The 18,208-nt window shown below is 42.3% G+C and overlaps 2 protein-coding genes across 3 annotated transcripts in view; both read left to right on the top strand.

Moving 5' to 3' along the window:
• Nucleotides 1–12,743, top strand: KGD4 (alpha-ketoglutarate dehydrogenase subunit 4). The gene is made up of 4 exons (XM_003925780.4): nucleotides 1–82; nucleotides 10,327–10,390; nucleotides 10,825–11,012; nucleotides 12,456–12,743. The coding sequence occupies exons 1-4, from the start codon at nucleotides 41–43 to the stop codon at nucleotides 12,471–12,473; spliced, it is 312 nt and encodes a 103-aa protein (XP_003925829.1). The 5' UTR covers nucleotides 1–40; the 3' UTR covers nucleotides 12,474–12,743.
• Nucleotides 12,744–17,055: 4,312 nt separating this feature from the next.
• Nucleotides 17,056–18,208, top strand: part of CDK7 (cyclin dependent kinase 7) — a 53,347-nt gene continuing 52,194 nt past the window's right edge. The window contains exons 1-2 of one of the 2 annotated variants that reach the window (XM_039470346.2): nucleotides 17,056–17,244; nucleotides 17,588–17,647. In XM_039470346.2, coding sequence (XP_039326280.1) covers nucleotides 17,179–17,244; nucleotides 17,588–17,647 — 126 coding nt within the window. In that variant the 5' untranslated portion in view covers nucleotides 17,056–17,178. The remainder of the gene's footprint in view (nucleotides 17,245–17,587; nucleotides 17,648–18,208) is intronic. The other variant, XM_039470349.2, reaches the window with a different exon arrangement.

The raw sequence follows: 18,208 nt of genomic DNA, 5'->3' as shown, positions 1-18,208 counted from the left end.
GGTTAGCTCGCGCCCCGGAAACTGCCCCTTCTCGGGGGTCATGATGGGCAGCAAGATGGCGTCTGCCAGTAGAGTCGTTCAGGTAAAGCGATTTGTCGCGTTTCCGCACCTTGGGCGGTAGGGACTGTGCTGACTATAGCTACAGCGTCCAGGAGGAAAAGCGGTGGAAGAGGCTGCGCCGTGGCCGCGGCTCTGCGGAGGGCCAGCAGCGGCGCCCGCGGGTGTGTGTGAGGATGGGACTTTGAGCCCGTTGGGCCGGGTAGTGGGGTGGGTCCGGCGCCGAGGTTTCGAGCCTGGCGGCAGGCGTGCAATAACTTGGCAGGTAAGTCCTGTACCTACTGCTGGGGTCCCCGGCTCCTCCGCCAGGACCTCCGTAGTCAGGCATCTGCGGTTGAGGCGGCTCTGGCGGTAACCTGGCCAATCGCCGTCTAGGATTGGCTGTGGTGCCCCCTCCCCCTCCCCGATCAGCCAATCGGAAGGAAGGCGATAGCGGGGCGTAGAAGGAAGCGTACCCTGGATCTGACCCAGTCAGTGTCCCTTCAAGGTCTCGGGAATGGTCGGACAACTGGCCCCGTGTGCCGCGTCCTCGCCGAGGCGGGTTCTCTCTCTAGGCTTCTTGCTACAGGGCAGATAAGGGGAATAGAAAAATGTTATTTAAGCTTAATTAGTGTGTGTTGGTTTCACAAGCCTATTTTCCCTTGGTTTAGATAGGCAACTCAAGGAATTTTGTTAATCCACCTGTCAACTACTAATTCCTGTTGACCTTTTTGTTTCTCCAGTTGTGGTTTTAACTTAGGTAAAATTGTCATATAAGTGGAACACAACCGCCATTTTTGTGGTTGGTTTACATAGTCTTTGAACCTTGAAAGTGTATTATTTTAGAATTGAGTTTTAGCTTTGATATGAGAAGTACATTTCGCTTTACATAAATGCATTTGTTAAAAGACCTTTTTCTAAATTACCGAAGTTGTTGTCTGAATGATAATCCTAGATCCCAGTCTTTCATCCCATTGCAATGAATGATCCTCACCTATTCAGTGGGTGGTTATTGAGCATCAACTAGTTAAAGATTCTGTAAGGACTGAGAGACTACCTGACAAAGGTCTGTTATCTATAATATATAACCATATGTATCAATAATACATAACAATTTAAAAATGGGTTAAAGGGCCGGGTGCGGTAGCTCATGCCTGTCATCCCAGCACTTTGGGAGGCCGAGGTGGGCAGATCACGAGGTCAGGAGATCGAGACCATCCTAGCTAACATGGTGAAATTCCGTCTCTACTAAAAATGCAGGAACTTAGCCGGGCTTGGTGGCACGTGCCTGTAGTCCCAGCTACTTGGAAGGCTGAGATAGGAGAATCACTTGAACCTGGGAGTTGGAGGTTGCAGTGAGCTGAAATGACACCACTGCACTCCAGCCTGGGTGACAGAAAGACTCCATCTCAAAAAAAAAAAAAAAAAAAAATGGATAAAAGACTTGGTGTTGCACAAAAGATACCCAAATGAGCAATGAATATTTTAAAAAGTGCTCAATATCATTATTTGCCAGGAAAATAAAAACACGAGGTCCTACACATCTAGCAAAATGACTTAAAATTTAGACATCAGTGGTGATGAGAATGTGAAGCTCCTGAAACCCTCAATATTGCTGGTGGGAGTATAAAATGTTATAAACACTTTGGAAAACTGTCAGTCTCTAATAGTTAAACATGTATCTATCATATGACTCAGCAATTCTACTCATGGGTTTATTGCCCAAGAGAAGTGAATGCCCATACTGTCTCTGTACCTAAATGTTTCATAGAAAAAAAAAGTTACTAGCAGAGTTACTAGATGCCAGGAGTGTGGCATCTCAGCAGGTAGGTATTGTACATACTGCCCTGGGGCCCCTGCTAGCCCCCAACCAGAAACAATCCATATGTCCATCTTTTTTTTTTTTTTTTTTTTGAGACGGAGTTTCGCTCTTGTTACCCAGGCTGGAGTGCAATGGCGCGATCTCGGCTCACCGCAACCTCCACCTCCTGGGTTCAAGCAATTCTCCTGCCTCAGCCTCCTGAGTAGCTGGGATTACAGGCACGTGCCACCATGCCCAGCTAATTTTTTGTATCTTTAGTAGAGACGGGGTTTCACCATGTTGACCAGGATGGTCTTGATCTCTCGACCTTGTGATCCACCTGCCTCAGCCTCTCAAAGTGCTGGGATTACAGGCTTGAGCCACCGTGCCCGGCCCATATGTCCATCTTTTGCATAAACAAATTCTGGTAGTTTTGTTAAAATGGTAGAGTCCAAAGCAGTACTAACTCAAAGCTAATACACGCAAACAAATGAAGAAACTGCGAGATACTCAGTAAGGAATGGTCTGTGCCCTTCTAACATAGGAACAAAGATCTGTACTCACATATGTAGAATTCAAACTAGGTTCCTGACTGCCCTCTAAAAAAAGAAAAAGAATACAAACCAGTATGTGCTAATATTATGTAAAAATTACATAAAACATTAGCAAAATTTATTATCTCTGTGACAGGCCTATAAAAGCTAGGACTACAGTGCCAACAAGAAATAGAGTTTAGGCCAGGCTCACTGGCTTATGCCTGTAACCCCAACACTTTGGCACCTTGAGGCAAGAGGATGGCTTGAGTCCATGCGTTCAAGACCAGCCTGGGCAACATAACAAGACTCCACCTCTATAAAAATTTTTAAAACTTAGTTGAGCATGATGACGTGCACCTGTGGTCCCAGCTACTCAGAGGCTGAGGTAGGAAGATCACTTGAGCCCAGGTGATCAAGGCTACAGTGAGCCGTAATCATGCCATTGCATTCCAGCCTAGACAGTAGAGCTAGACTCTGACTCAAAAAAAAAAAAAAAAAAAGACAGAGCTTAGAATTCAGCTGTTGATCCATATCTTGAAGAGTACCAAAAGACTGATTGGCACAAACTGATAGGAAGTCACAAAACATGGTCTCAGAACAGTAAGTAAAGACAAAGCAGGCTGGGTGTGGTGGCTCACACCTGTAAGCCCAACATTTTGAGAAGTCAAGGTGGGAAGATTGCTTGAGCCAGGAGTTCAAGATCAGCCTATGCAACATTCCAAGACCCCATCTCTATAAAAATTAACCAGGCAGGAGTGGTGGTGTGTGGTGTGTACCTGTAGTCCTAGCTACTCAGGAGGCTGAGGCGGAAAGATCACTTGAGCCCAGGTGTCTGACACTGCAGTGAACCATGATTACTCTACTGCACCCCAGCCTGTGTAACAGAGCAAAACCTGGTCTCAAAAAATAATAAAACACATTTTCAAACTGGCTACCAAATGGAAATCCAGTGCTTAGCTATTTATAAGAGGTATAGCTAAAACCAAGATTTGGAAAGGTAAAAATAAAGAGATAGTCAACTGATCTTTGACAAAAGGAGTAAAGGGAATACAATGGAGAAAAGACAGTCTTTTTCAATGTGGTGCTGAAAAAAATTGGATATCCATCTAGACAGACCTCACATCCTTCACAAAAATTAACTCAAAATGGATCACAGACCTAAATGCAAAATGCAAAACTATAAAATCCTTAGAAGATAACATGGGAGAAAATAAAAATAACCTTAGGTTTAACAATGACTTTTTAGATATATAACACCAAAGGCATTATCCATGAAAAATTAATTGATAAGCACGACTTCATTAAAATAAAAAACTTCTGCTCTGTGAGACACTGTCAAAAAAAAGGCAAGCCACATACGGGGAGAAAATACTTCCAAAAGATATATCTGATAAAAGACTTGCAGAAAACAGAACTTGTAAATAAGAAAATAAATGACTGAATTTTAAAATGGGCAAAACAGCTGAACAGACAGCTCATCAAATAAGATACACAAACTTTGGGAGGCTGAGGTGGGTGGATCACTTTATCCCAGGAGTTCAAGGCCAGCCTGGGCAACATGGTGAAACCCTGTCTCTACAGAGAATACAAAAGTTAACTGAGTGTGGTGGCGCACACCTATAGTCCCAACTACTTGGGAGGCTGAAGTGGGAGGATTGCTTTAAGTGGGAGCATCACTTGAGCCTGGGAGGTCGAGGTTGCAGTGAGCTGAGACCAAACCACTGCACCCTAGCCTGGGCAACAGAGTGTAACCCTGTCTCAAAAAGAAAAAAAAAGATATACAGATGACAAATAGGTCTATGAAAAGATACTCAGCTGAGCATGGTGGCTCACGCCTGTAATCCCAACACTTTGGGAAGCCAAGGCAAGTGGATCACCTGAGGTCAGGAGTTCGAGACCAGCCTGGCCAATATGGTGAAACCCTGTCTCTACTAAAAGTACAAAAACTAGCCAGGTGTGGTGGTATGCACCTGTAATCCCAGCTACTTGGGAGGCTGAGTCAAGAGAATCACTTGAATCTGCGAGGCAGAGGTTGTAGTGAGCCAAGATCATGCCATTGTACTCCAGCCCAGGCAACAGAGACTCCGTCTCAAAAAAAAAAAAAAGATATATAAAATCATATGTTAGAGAATTTCAAGTTAAGGCAGCCATTACACCATTACACACCTATTAGAATGGCCAAAATCCAAAACATTTGACAACACATAATGCTGACAAAGATGTGAACTCTCATTACTATCCCATCTAACAGGAACTCTCATTCATTGCTGGTGGGAATGCATGCAGAATGGTACAGCCACTTTGGAAGGTAGTTTAGCAATTTCTTTCCCTTTTTTAGACACATCACCATGCCTGGCTAATTTTTGTATTTTTTGTAGAGTCAGGGTTTCACTGTGTTGCCCAGGCTGATCTCAAACTCTTGGACTCAAGCGATCCACCTGCCCTGACCTGAAGTGCTGGGATTACAGGCATGAGCCATGGCGCTGGTCCCAGGTTGGCAATTGCATACAAAAGGAAACATAATCTTACAGTACAATCCAGCAATTACACTCCATAATATCTACTCAAGTGAGTTGAGAACTTATGTCCACATAAAAGCTGCACACAGATGTTTATAGTAGCTTTATCTATAATTACCAAAATTTAGAAGCAAACAAGGTATCCTTCAATAGGTGAATTGATAAACTGTGGTACATTCAGATATTAAAATATTATTAAGCACTAAAAAGAAATGAACTATCAGTCTATAAAAAGGCATGAATAAATCTTAGATGGATAGTTTTATCTTTTCTAGAATGTCATATGGTTGCAGTCATACAGTGAGAGCCTTTTCAGATTTGCTTCTTAGTTACATTAGCCAGCTAATACAGTTGGAGTTATTCGTTTCTCGTATTTGTATTTAGAGTCTAAAAAGACAATTGAGAAGGGGAAATTTTTCTTTTGTTTTGAGACAGAGTCTCACTTTGTCACACTGGCTGGAGTGTAGTGGCGCGATCACAGCTCACTGCAGCCTTGCCCTCCCAAGGTTCAAGTGATCCTACTGCCACAGCTGCCCAGATAGCTGGGACTAAAGGCATGCAACACCACTTGCAGCTAATTTTTTGGTATTTTTTTGTAGAGATGGGGTTTCGCCATGTTGCCCAGGTTGGTTTCTTTTTTTTTTTTCTTGCTCTGTTGCCAGCCGCCAGGCTAGAGTGCAGTGGTGCGGTTCTGGCTCACTGCAACCTCCACCTCCTTGGTTCAAGCAGTTCTCCTGATGCAACCTCTCGAGTAGCTGGGACCACAGGTGCATGCCACCATGCCCAGCTAATTTTTGTATTTTAGTAGAGACGGGGTTTCACCATGTTGGTTAGGATGGTCTTGATCTCTTGATCTTGTGATCCGCCCACCTTGGCCTCCCAAAGTGCTGGGATTACAGGGGTGAGCCACTGCACCCAGGCCGTCCAGGCTGGTTTCAAACTCCTGAGCTCAAGCAATCCACCTTCCTCGGCCTCCCAAAGTGCTGGGAACAGGTGTGAGTCACCACACCTAGTCAAGAAGGGGAAATGTGAGCATAAGCTAAATATTAGGTGATAGTAGGAATTATTGTTAGTTAGGTGGGATGAAAGTATTGGGGCTTACCTGAACAAAAACTAGGATGAACTAAACCAGGCGTCCCCAAACTACGGCCCGCGGGCCGCATGCGGCCCCCTGAGGCCATTTATCCGGCCCCCCACCACACTTCAGGAAGGGGCACCTCTTTCATTGGTGGTCAGTGAGAGGAGCACAATACGTGGCGGCCCTCCAACGGTCTGAGGAACAGTGAACTGGCCCCCTGTGTAAAAAGTTTGGGGATGCCTGAACTAAGGTATCTACCATGATTATATTTGTAATCTGGTTAGTTAATAAACAGTTGACTGCCTTTTTTTTTTTTTTTTTGAGACAAGCTCTTGTTCTGTTGTCCAGGTTGCAGTGTAGTAGCATGATCTTGGCTGGTTTACTGTAGCCTCAATCTCCAGGCTCAAGTGATCTTCCCCCTAAGCCTCCCAAGTATCTGGGACTATAGGCCTATGCCACCATGCCCAGCTAATTTTTAAACTTTTTAGTAGAGACAAGAGTCTCATTATATTGCCCAGGCTGGTCTTGAACTCCTGGACTCAGGCGATCCTTCTGCCTCAGCCTCTCAAAAGTGCTGAGATTATATGAATGAGCCACTGAACCTGGCTTCATTGCTTTCAAATTGGGGTAAAAAAAGTATTGCAGTTATGATTTAACAAATTCTGTTTGTCAGTAATGTGTGGAAGGTATTAACAGATGAGATGGGATTAAATGTATGGGATTTGTTTAATCAGGAAGGGATGATGAAGTAAGATGGACTATATTATTATTGAAGTTGTGTAATGAACATATTAGGGTTTATTTCATACTATTCTACTTTTTAGCATTTAAAACACTTTATAGGGCTGGGTGCAGTGACTTACACCTGTATTCCCCGTACTTTGGGAGGCCAAGGCAGGAGGATCCCTAAGCCCAGGAGTTTAAGACCCTCCTAAGGAACATAGAGAGACCCCCATCTCTGCAAGAAATTTTAAAAATTAGCCAGGCGTAGTGGTGCATACTTGTGGTCCCAGTTTGGAGGCTAAGGTGGTAGGATCACTTGAGCCTGGGAGATTGAGGCTGTAATGAGCTGTGATCACACCACTGCACTCTGGCCTGGGTGACAGAGCAAAACCCTATATCAAAAGAAATTTTTTGGGCTGGGCGTGGGGGCCCATGCCTGTAATCCAAGCACTTTGGAGGCCAAGGCGGGAGGATCACCTGAGGTCGGGAGTTCAAGACCAGCCTGACCAACATGGTGAAACCCTGTCTTTAAAAATTAAAATAAAATAAAAAAGAAAATTTTTTTGTTGTTAAAAAGTGGGGATACCAAACAGGGTGGGAATTTAATTTATAAGACCATATTATTAATATATATATTTTGAGATGGAGTCTCACTCTGTCACCCATGCTGGAGTGCAGTGGCACGATCTTGGCTCACTACAACCTCCATCTCCTGGGTTCAAGTGTTTCTTATGCCCCAGCCCCATGAATGGCTGGGATAACAAGCATGTACCACCACACCCAGATAATTTTTGTATTTTTAATAAAGACGGGGTTTCACTATGTTGACCAGGCTTGTCTTGAACTCCTGACCTCCAGTGATCCACCAGCTTTGGCCTTCCAAAGTGTTGGGATTACACCATTTCCAGCCTGTAAGGCCATATTAAATCATGTTTTTAAGTATATAAAAGCAGTGTCACAAAGAATTCTTTCTCTGCAGTGTACATACTTTTGTATAAGTGTCTAATACATATTTACATGCCTATCCAGTTAGACCTAACTTACAAATGGTTTATTCACTTATTTGGCAACTGTTTCTTGGTCATTTACCATGCAAAAGTAATGTTACTGCAGAGGTGCTTAATTTTCTGTCTCTGCCTGTCCAGCTTAAAACTCTCCTATAATCATTGGCCAACTTATGTGTCCTCTGAAAACATGAGGAGGAGCTTTTAACTCAGACTTTGGAATTTGGGAAAGGTTCTTAGAGAAGAGTGACATGTGAACTATTGTAAAGGATAACCAGTCAGAGGGATAGGCATGGAAGTGGAATGGGATGGGAGAGAGATGTCCTGGCAGAGGACATAAGCTCTAAATGGAATGTGGATGAATTGGGGAAAGGAAAAGTACTTCAGAATACTTCAGAATACCTGGAGCAACCGGTACATAAGAGAGTGGTGGAGAAAAGCTGGCAAGGTAAGGAAAGGCCAGATTACAATGGGTCTTGTGCCAAGTAAGAGTTTAAACTTATCCTGAAAGCTGTGGAACGTTTTTCAAACTACTTCTTTTTTTTTTTTTTTTTTTTTTTTTTTTTTAAAGTTGTAGAGATGGAGTCTCAGCTTCTTGCTCAGGTTGGTCTTGAACTCCTGGCTCAAGTCATCCTCCTGCCTCAGCCTCCCAAAGTGCTGGGATTACAGGTGTGAGCCACTGAGCCCAGCCATTTCTCAAACTTTTGAATAGTAGAGTGACAGGAGGATAGACAGAACATTCTCTTAAGAAGCTTGGCTATGAAGTGAAGAAACAGCTAATAGTGCAAGAAGTTTTTTAATGTGGAAGACTTGAGCATGATTTTATGGTGAGGGAGAGAACACATTCCAGAATTTTCTCACAGCAACAGAATTACAGTGGTGAATTTTCAGGCCAATCCCACAGCTATGTTTCTGTGCCCATATAAACTGCATAACATGTACTACAAATATATAAACATATTTCACATAAACACACTTAAGTCTGATTCGTTATATAGCAATTTATAGATTACTTCAGTTAAAAATAGTACTTTGTTCATTAGATACTTAGCATTGTATATTCAGAAGATTTCATATTGACAGGTCCATTTAAGGTCTTCTATATATACCACTATCTGGAATTTTCTGGACAAAAATGTTAATACTTTTCAAACATCTGTTGTAAAAACAGTATTCCAAAAATATGTATTCCAGGCCGGGCGTGGTGGCTTACGCCTGTAACCCCAGTATTTTGGGAGGCCGAGTCAGGTGGATCACCTGAGATCCGGGGTTTGAAACCAGCCTGGCTAACATGGTGAAACCCTGTCTCTACTAAAAATACAACATTAGCCAGGCATGGTGGTGGGTGCCTGTTATCCCAGATACTCAGGAGGCTGAGGCAGGATAATCACTTGAACCCTTGAGAAGGAAGTTGCAGTGAGCCAGCATCATGGCACTGCATTCCAGCCTGGGAGACACAGCAAGACTCTCTCTCTAAAAAAAAAAAAATGTATTTCTATGGGTATAGGGAAAAGACTAAAATAAAGTGCTATCAAATGTTTTAATTTGGGCCAGGCATGGTGGCCCATGCCTGTAATCCCAGCACTTTAGGAAGCCAAAGCGGGCAGACCACTTAATGTCAGGAGTTTGACACCAGCCCAGACAACATGGGGAATCTCCATCTCTACTAAAAATACAAAAATTCACTGGCTGCGGTAGTGCAGGCCTGTAATCCTAGCTACTCAGGAGGCTGAGGAAGGAGAATCGCTTGAACCTGGGAAGTGGAGGTTGCAGTGAGCTGAGATTACAGCAATGTATTCCAGCCTGGGTGACAGAAAGAGACTCCATCTCAAAAGAAAAGAAAAGAAAAGAAAAAGTTTAAATTCGCTTTATGTGGGTCTTGGGATTATAGTGTTTTCTTCTTTATGCTTTTCTGTGTTTTCCAAATGTTTTACACAGAACACGTGTTACTTTTGTAGTCAGAAAAAGTGTTCTTAATTTTCTAATTTTTAAAATGATTTTTTTTAACCTATTGGGTATTGATATAGTAGGGAAACAACACTCAAATAAGTCAGGGGGCCAGGTGCAGTGGTTCATGCCTGAAATCCTAGCACCTTGGGAGGCTAAGGCAGGAAGATCAGCCTCCCAAGTAGCTGGGACTACAGGCACACACCACACCACCTTCTTTTTTTTTTTCTTTTTTTTTTTTTTTTGGTAGAGATAGGGTTTCACCATGTTGCCCAGGCTAGTTTCAAACTCCTCCACTGATGCAATCTGCTCCTCTGAGCCTCCCAAAGTGTTAGGATTACAGGCGTAAGCCACTGCTCCCAGCCAGCTTTCAATTCTTACCAATCTATAAGTCATGCAACATAAAATCCACATCATCTCCTCCATTGGCTTGCTTTGAAATACACCTTCGATAGCACAATGAAAGTCTTGTGATGTATAAAGTACAAAGTTGTGAATACCAGATAGACAAGTTAATAATTCATACCAGCTTTCCTGGTTGGGGAAGAGTATAATTTAAAGTTGCTGTCAAATAGTAAGTTATTTTAACAAAAGTATCTATTTATGAGGTTTACTAGATTTATTTCAGTTAATTTCTTTTAGTTAATGTGGTTGTTTTTCATGCGTATTATTTTTCCTTTAGGTAGTCAAGCCACACACTCCATTAATAAGGTTTCCTGACAGAAGAGACAATCCTAAACCCAATGGTAAGCTGTACTTTAGATTTCTTTTAAAACTGTGTACATGAATATTTATGAATGAGTATTTTATTATAGGCAATTTTTCTCATTTAAAAATCAGTTAAGACTATTGTAGCTTAGATTAAAATAGTGCCCTATGTAGCATGCAAGTAGAAGTTAACTTATGACCGGGTGCGGTGGCTCACACCTATAAACCCAGCACTTTGGGAGGCCAAAGTGGGCAGATCACCTAGGTCAGGAGTTCAAGACCAGCCTGGCCTATTATAATTCCAAAAGGAATTGAAGATTGACTTGATTTTGAAGGATTTTTCAATCGTTGACACAGGATTGAAGAATGACTTGATTTCAAGAATGACTTGATTATTTGATAATATTTTAAGACTCAGTATTTTGACATCTGAATAATTCCTCTAATAAGGTTTTTTTCTTTTTAATTTCAGTATCAGAAGCTTTGAGATCAGCAGGGCTACCATCTCACTCTTCTGTAATTTCACAACATTCTAAAGGAAGTAAATCACCAGATTTGCTGATGTATCAGGGTCCACCAGACACTGCAGAAATAATAAAAACATTACCTCAGAAATACAGAAGGAAACTTGTGTCTCAAGAAGAAATTGAATTTATCCAAGTATGTTGTTGCTCTATCCCAAGACTATGCAAAATACCATAGCATTTGGGCTTTGGGGACTTCATTTGCTGATTTACATGCTATTCCTATTGTCTTGTCAGAGTGTGGTCAGAGCTAAGACAGGATGATCAGGTAGGCCAAGACTATGAGAAACAAACCATAGTCAAATCCTTCTGTAAATATGTGTGCTATATCAATGTCAATAGATTATTCACATAAAAAACAGCTCTTTGGGCCGGGCGCAGTGGCTCACGCCTGTAATCCCAGCACTTTGGGAGGCCGAGGTGGGTGGATCACGAGGTCAAGAGATCGAGACCATCCTGGTCAACATGGTGAAACCCCGTCTCTACTAAAAATACAAAACATTAGCTGGGCATGGTGGTGCGCGCCTGTAATCCCAGCTACTCAGGAGGCTGAGGCAGGAGAATTGCCTGAACCCAGGAGACAGACGTTGCAGTGAGCCGAGATCGCGCCATTGCACTCCAGCCTGGGTAACAAAAGCAAAACTCCATCTCAAAAAAAAAAAACAAAAAAACAGCTCTTTGGGGTCCTTAATAATTTTTCAGAGTATAAAGAGCTTCTAAGACCAAGAAATTTACGGACAGGTCAACCTCGAGTCCCTTCCAAGTCTGAAATTATGGTTATAGAATTGATATGAGGGCTGGGCACAGTAGCTATGCCTGTAATTCCAGCACTTTGGGAGGCCAGGGTGGGTGGATCACCTGAGGTCAAGAGTTGGAGACCAGCCTGGCCAATGTGTTGAAACCTCATCTCTACTAAAAATACAAAAAATTAGCTGGGTGTGGTGGTGGGCACCTGTAATCCTAGCTACTTGGGAGGCTGTGGCAGGAGAATCACTTTAACCCGGGATACGTAGGTTGCAGTGAGCCAAGATCATACCACTGTACTCTAGCCTGGGTGACGAGCAAAACTTTGGAAACTCTGTCTCAAAAAAAAGGATACAAATACCCAAAAGCTTTTGCAAATTCAAGGCAAAAGCAAAAACCTATATATATATAGGTTTTTTTGTTTGTTTTGAAATGGTGTCTCACTCTGTCCCAGGCTGGAGTGTGCATGGCACGATCTTGGCTCACTGCAACCTCCACCTCCCTGGGGTTCAATCTATCTCCTGCCTCAGCCTCCTGAGTATCTGGGATTACAGGTGTGCACTACCATGTCTGGCTAATTTTTGTATTTTTAGTAGAAACAGGGTTTCACCATGTTGGCCAGGCTGGTCTTGAACTCTTGACCTCATGATCCACCTGCCTCGGGCTCCCAAAGTGCTGGGATTACAGGCATGAGCCACCAAGCCCGGCCTCAAAACTGTTTTTTAAAAACCAAAGATTACTTGCCGAAGAGTGTATAAATTTGTAAAGTGGCCATCAAAACATGTCCTTGGTCAATTTAACATCTAATCTTACTGCTTTATTTTTTCCTTTTCAGCGTGGAGGTCCTGAATAACCGTGGTGGCTACTGTTTGTTATCAGACAATAGAATTGTCTTTACAATAAAGGACTTCCAAAACGACAGACGAGAAACTGTATATTAAACCCTTTAATAAATATTCTGAAAAAAAAAAAAAAAAAAAAAAAAAAAAAAAAAGAAATATAGACAATTTAGATGGACACTTGTATCTTCTAATTTATGTATCTTGGTCAGCTTTTCCACAGCTTACGTAATTGTTTATACACTTTATACTTATTAAAGTATACATTTTTAAATGTTAGCCTATTAATTTACTCTTGATTATCAAATATTACCAGTGTTGAACTGTTAAAAGCACACAATGTCTAGTAAACTCTCATAGGATTCCCATAATTTCACTTTTCTTTCTGTTTAGACATGGAAAAATTTATGTCAGAATTGCTGTTTTAGGGACATGATTTTCCTGAAATTGGGGGAGGATCAGTGAAATGATGACTCCATTACTTGTTCTTAATTCTTTCTTCTCTAATTTTTTTTCATTCAGAAGTTTACTGGAGTATAACTGGCTTAATAAGTATATCCTACTCTGAATGATAAAAATATAGTCAAGCTAAAATAGGTGACTATACTATTAAGACAGAAGAGATCATGCAAAAGAGTCTAAAGAAAAAGAGCATAAATAGCATAGGAATAAAGATTTTACTAGAAATTGCAATTTATTATGTTTTGGAGGTGTAAGGAAGTCTTGTTCTTTGGTTTATTTTACTGTTTCGTGATCTTGTATACAAATCCTGATAACCATTAACTTTCTCAAACTTAATGTCTGAAAGCCTCATAAAATCAATGTAAGTATTTACTTTATTAAGCAGTTTATGAAACTTTAATGGGGCCCTCCTGTGCCAACGGTATGTATATTGTGAAGTAAAGCCTCACAAAGCTAAATAAATTCTCTTCCATACCTTTAATAATTTCTAGAATATGCTTTACAAAGTGATCCCTGAGAGTTAAGGGTAGTTCATGAGCAAGAGATAGAATTGTTTTTGAGTATGCTTCTGTATTTACTCAGTTGCCTGTGGGTTTTTACTTATTTCTACTACTCCACAGAGTTGATATACTTCTCTTGTAAATTCTTTGCTGTGGCCTACTGCAAATAAATGTTGTCCAGCAGAAATATGAGATAGGGATTGGGGTTTGATGCTAGCAATAAGCTGTTCTGGTGACTCATTGAAAATACAATTCAGGCTAGGTGCAGTGGCTCACACTTGTAATACCAGCACTTTGTGAGGCCAAGGCAGGTGGATTACCTGAGGTCAGGAGTTGGAGACCAGCCTGGCCAACATGATGAAATCCCATCTCTACTAAAAATACAGAAATTAGTCAGGCATGGTGAAGCACACCTGTAATCTCAGCTACAGGAAGGCTAAGGCCAGAGAATCACTTGAACGCAGGAGGCAGAGGTTGCAGTGAGCTGACATTGCACCATTGCATTCTAGCCTGGTTGACAGAGCGAGATTCCAACTCAAAAAACAAACAAACAAACTAGAAAAAAGAAACACATTATTCGTTTCTTTATTATTTAAAAAATATTTGGGAAAAACACTTTAGAACGACCATTATTCTCTGCTCCTGCCCTGCCGCCATCCCCTTAGTTTACTTATTTCAGCAAAAGGAAACCCAGGGCCATTATTTTGCTTTCAGAAATAAATTCAGATTCAGGTAGTCAAGAGTGCTATGAGTAATACTGTGAGCCAACAATTAGAAATCCTAATACTGAACTGTGAATGTATATCTGAGGGCAATCTTTACTACAACTGCTGCCATGAAAGTCAAAATGAAAAAAATCTGTCACTCTTACAGAATTTGTGAGTATAGGTATGGCAAAAGGCATGGCAGTGGGAATTGCCGTCCCAGGATAAGCTCCCAAGGATAGTATTATAGACTTCTGGTGAGGCTTACAGTCAAATAGCCTGTATTTGCATTTAGAGGTTAGGCACTTAAACATATGTAATCAGCAAATTGCTTAATTTGTTTGAGTTTCTGTTTTTCTTTCCAGTACTACACAGTGTGATAGGCAGGATCAAATTAGTGTGTTATCTATTACTTTGTTAACAAATCAGCACAAAATTAAGTGGCTAAACTCTTAAATAGTTCATGGTTTCTCTGGGTCAGGAATTCAGAAGCAGCTTCATTGGGCAATTCTGACTTAGTGCCTAATGAGCTTGCAATTAGATGCCACTTGAGACTACAGTCTGAAGGCTTGGTTGAGGCTGGCTGATCTACCTCCAAGATGGCTCACTCACATAGCTGACTAGCTGATGCTGGCTGTTGACAGGAGGACTTAGTTTCTCTCCGCATGGTTGTCTGAGTGAATTCATGACATGGCTGGCTTTCACCAGAGCAAATAACCCAAGCATGCGCATCAACAGCATCCTTTTTTGTTCTAGCCTCATAAATCACACTTCAGCTATATTCTATTGGTCACACAGAATGAACAGCCTGTTTCATTGTGGGAGAAGACTACACAACAGTATTAATACCAGAAGGCAAGGCTCATCATGGCCATCTTGGAAGCTGGCTAATACAGATGTGTGGAAGTGCTTTTAAGCTGAAACATGCTATGCAAATGTGTAATGGTATTTTTTTTTCTTTTGGTTCAAAGTGCTCAAATGATACTTTATTTATACAGTATCTCATTGTCTCAGAATATCATCTAAACGCTGTCTTCATTTTCCTATTTTAAATGTCCCAAAATGAGAATTTGCTTGTCAGCAGCATGCTGTAATATACTGATTATCAACTCATATCCCACGGCACATTTGGGGACCTCAAGTCTCACAACAGTATCATCAAATTTAGCTCATTAGCTTATTTCTGCAAGTGAGGTTACATTACTATTAAAGTAATATCTGTCAGAAGAAACTGACAAGTCATGTGACACCAGCATCACTAGGTATGACTTGCCCCAAGAGAGATGGTGTGTTTTCTGCATAGTGTGAGTTTTGCCTAGACCCAAGTAATGACAAAGGACTGAAAGATAATGGCTAATATGTAGTAAACACTTACTGTCAAATATTATTCTAAGGGCTTTACAGGGATTCGGTCATTTAAGCCTTGGAGCAATCCTTTGAGTAGCTCCTATTACAGAAGAAGAAACTGGAAGCAAAGTTAGTAATTTGCCCTAGTTGTATCTAGTGGCTGAATACTGATGGGGCCAGCAGCGAGCCCAGATCATGCCAGTATATTCCAGCCTGAGCGAGAGTGAGACTCTGTCTCAAAACAAACAAAAAGTTGGGGGAGGGGGGTGGAGGAACATTTCCATGTTGACAGTTGCTCTAGCTCAGAACCTTGTAATCATCCACCAGCAGAGCCATCTGGGTTACTGCAATAGTTCTCTAATAGGCCTCGTTTTCTTTGTCCCTCAAAATCTGTAATATAGTCTCCCAACAGCCAGAGTGAAGCGAGTCAGGTCATATCACTTGTCTGCTCCAATCCCTCCCGTGGGTTTTCAGTGATGTCTTTCTTGCACCACCATACTTAAAACCTTCATCCCTGCTTCTGTCCTGCTCTATTATCCTTTATCTGCTTTATTATCTCTACAGCACTTATTACTACGTATCATAACACTTATTTTACTTTTTTGTCTCCTCCCATTGGAAGGCAGGGATCTTTGTTCCCTGCTATCTCAGATTCTACAATGGTGCTTGGCACGTAGAAAACACTCAATATCTACCCGGATGTTTCAGTCAAAAACAACAACAATTAGCTAGGCATGGTGGCGCGCGCCTGTAGTTCCAGCTACTTGGGAGTCTGAGGCAGGAGAATTGCTTGAACACAGAGCGCGGAGGTTGCAGTGAGTCAAGATCGCGCCATTGCATTCCAGCCTGGGTAACAAGAGCGAAACTCCATCTCAAAAAAATAAAAAAATAAAAACAACAACAACAAAAACCAGTATCAGCACCGTAAGAGGGAAAAATGAAAAAGTACTCAGTATATATTTTTGAATAAATGAATTAGTTTGTGATGACAAACTATGATAATCAAGGGGTTGGATACTCATCACAGCTAACAGTTAATTCAGCACTGTCTCAATTAATTGAGCTAATGTCTAAGCTTTTTGCACATTTTATTTAATCCCCACAACCACCTGTGATGTAGTTCATTTTTTCCATTTTACCGAGTAGAAAACTGAGGAGGACCAGAAGCCGATTCCCACAGCACGTTTCAGTTGAGTTGGATTTTGTTTCCCTGGGCCTGCTTCTTCATAAAGGGACTAAACTAAGAATGCTCTTAACCAGCTTGCAAGAACGTGGCACTCGTCTCAGTCATCTGAGATAGCAGGGTTTGGCGTCCATAGCAACCATGGCGCCAGGACGCGCTCGAGCGGAAACAGGTACAGAACCAAACCTTCCACATTCATAGACACCTACCAAATCCCGAACATGGGGACACCGTCTTAGAACGCGGACCAGTCCCTGGTAAGGTAGAAAAAACGGTAACAGAGTGACACAGCAGCCATCGAAGATGCTCGGCTTCAGACACCGACAATCACGTGACGGGTGGGGCCAGCCAACCGCCCCGGCCTCGCGCGGCTTCCTCCGCCCCCCACGGAAGTGGGGCGGGGATACCAGCGCGACGCACCGCGGTGGGCGGAAGTGGCTGTGGAAGGCTTTAAGGTAGCTTTAAATTGCTGCTGTGCTGGGAGCTCGCCCCTTTCGGCTGGAGTCGGGATCTGCGCCGCCGAATGGCTCTGGACGTGAAGTCTCGGGCGAAGCGCTATGAGAAACTGGACTTCCTTGGAGAGGGACAGGTGAGGCTCTCGGGCGGGACGGGGAGGGCCCGGAGCGGACCGCGCCGCGCCCCTTCACCTTTGCCGGGTTTCCCGTGGAGGCCAGAGGTCCGGCTCGGCTGTTCGGTCTCGTTGGGGGGAACCGCCCAGACGCACTTGCTGCCCCTTCTTTACATCTGGGGGTGAATCCCTGAGCCGCCTCTCCTTGCTGGAGAGCAGCCTGGAGCTGGACGGAGACTGACCCGCCACGTTTCCAGCCGTCGCCAGTCCGCTCAGGAAATCTGGGCTCTTTGCTTCGCGAAATGTAAGAAGACAAACACAGAAGCTCCCACAAAACTTAGGTTATTCCTGTTTTTCTTTCCAGTTTGCCACGGTTTACAAGGCCAGAGATAAGAATACCAACCAAATCGTCGCCATTAAGAAAGTGAGTTATCTTTTATGTTGTTTTTCTTCAAGTCACCTTGAAGATGTCTGTATTATGAATTGACTGATAGCCATTTTATTAGTCTTGACCATACTCTGATAATGAATTACTCATGTCATTTTCAGAGACAAAAGAATTGATGAGTGCTTTGTGTTCCCAAACGGAACCCGTTTTAATTTCAATCGAAATGAAGAGGAAGCTGTATGTTATTTTCACTGCATGAACTTGTATGTTAAGGGGGGAAGTACTGCCTGTCTTTTCGGTCCTCAGAACGATTTGATACCATGATCTTTCCAGGTCACTGTTTCTGCCTCACCTGCATCCACTCAGTGTGCCTTATCTGTGTGTTCTGTGTACAGATTTCACTAGCATTAGCAACATTGATGTGAAGTCTAAAATGAGTTCAGTAGCTTTTTATATTAATTGAAAAGACTTGTGTCATAATTACATAACTCACTTTTGCCTACATTATTTCATTTAACCTTCAAAACAATCTGTAAAGTGGTTAAAAGTAACCCTATTTTATACCTGAGGCACCTGAGGCTGTGAGAGACTAGTGAT

This window comes from Saimiri boliviensis, chromosome 1, assembly GCF_048565385.1.
Source record: "Saimiri boliviensis isolate mSaiBol1 chromosome 1, mSaiBol1.pri, whole genome shotgun sequence".
NCBI lineage: Eukaryota > Metazoa > Chordata > Mammalia > Primates > Cebidae > Saimiri > Saimiri boliviensis.
This window is presented reverse-complemented; position numbering and strand designations above follow the sequence as displayed.

What these genes read in the sequence shown, in the direction of transcription:
- KGD4 (XM_003925780.4), top strand. Translation starts at nt 41, where the DNA reads ATGATGGGCAGCAAGATGGCGTCTGCCAGTAGAGTCGTTCAG. An exon ending in CTGCCAGTAGAGTCGTTCAG is followed by an intron (nt 83 to 10,326) that starts GTAAAGCGATTT and finishes TTTTTCCTTTAG; the next exon opens with GTAGTCAAGCCACACACTCC. An exon ending in AGACAATCCTAAACCCAATG is followed by an intron (nt 10,391 to 10,824) that starts GTAAGCTGTACT and finishes TTTTAATTTCAG; the next exon opens with TATCAGAAGCTTTGAGATCA.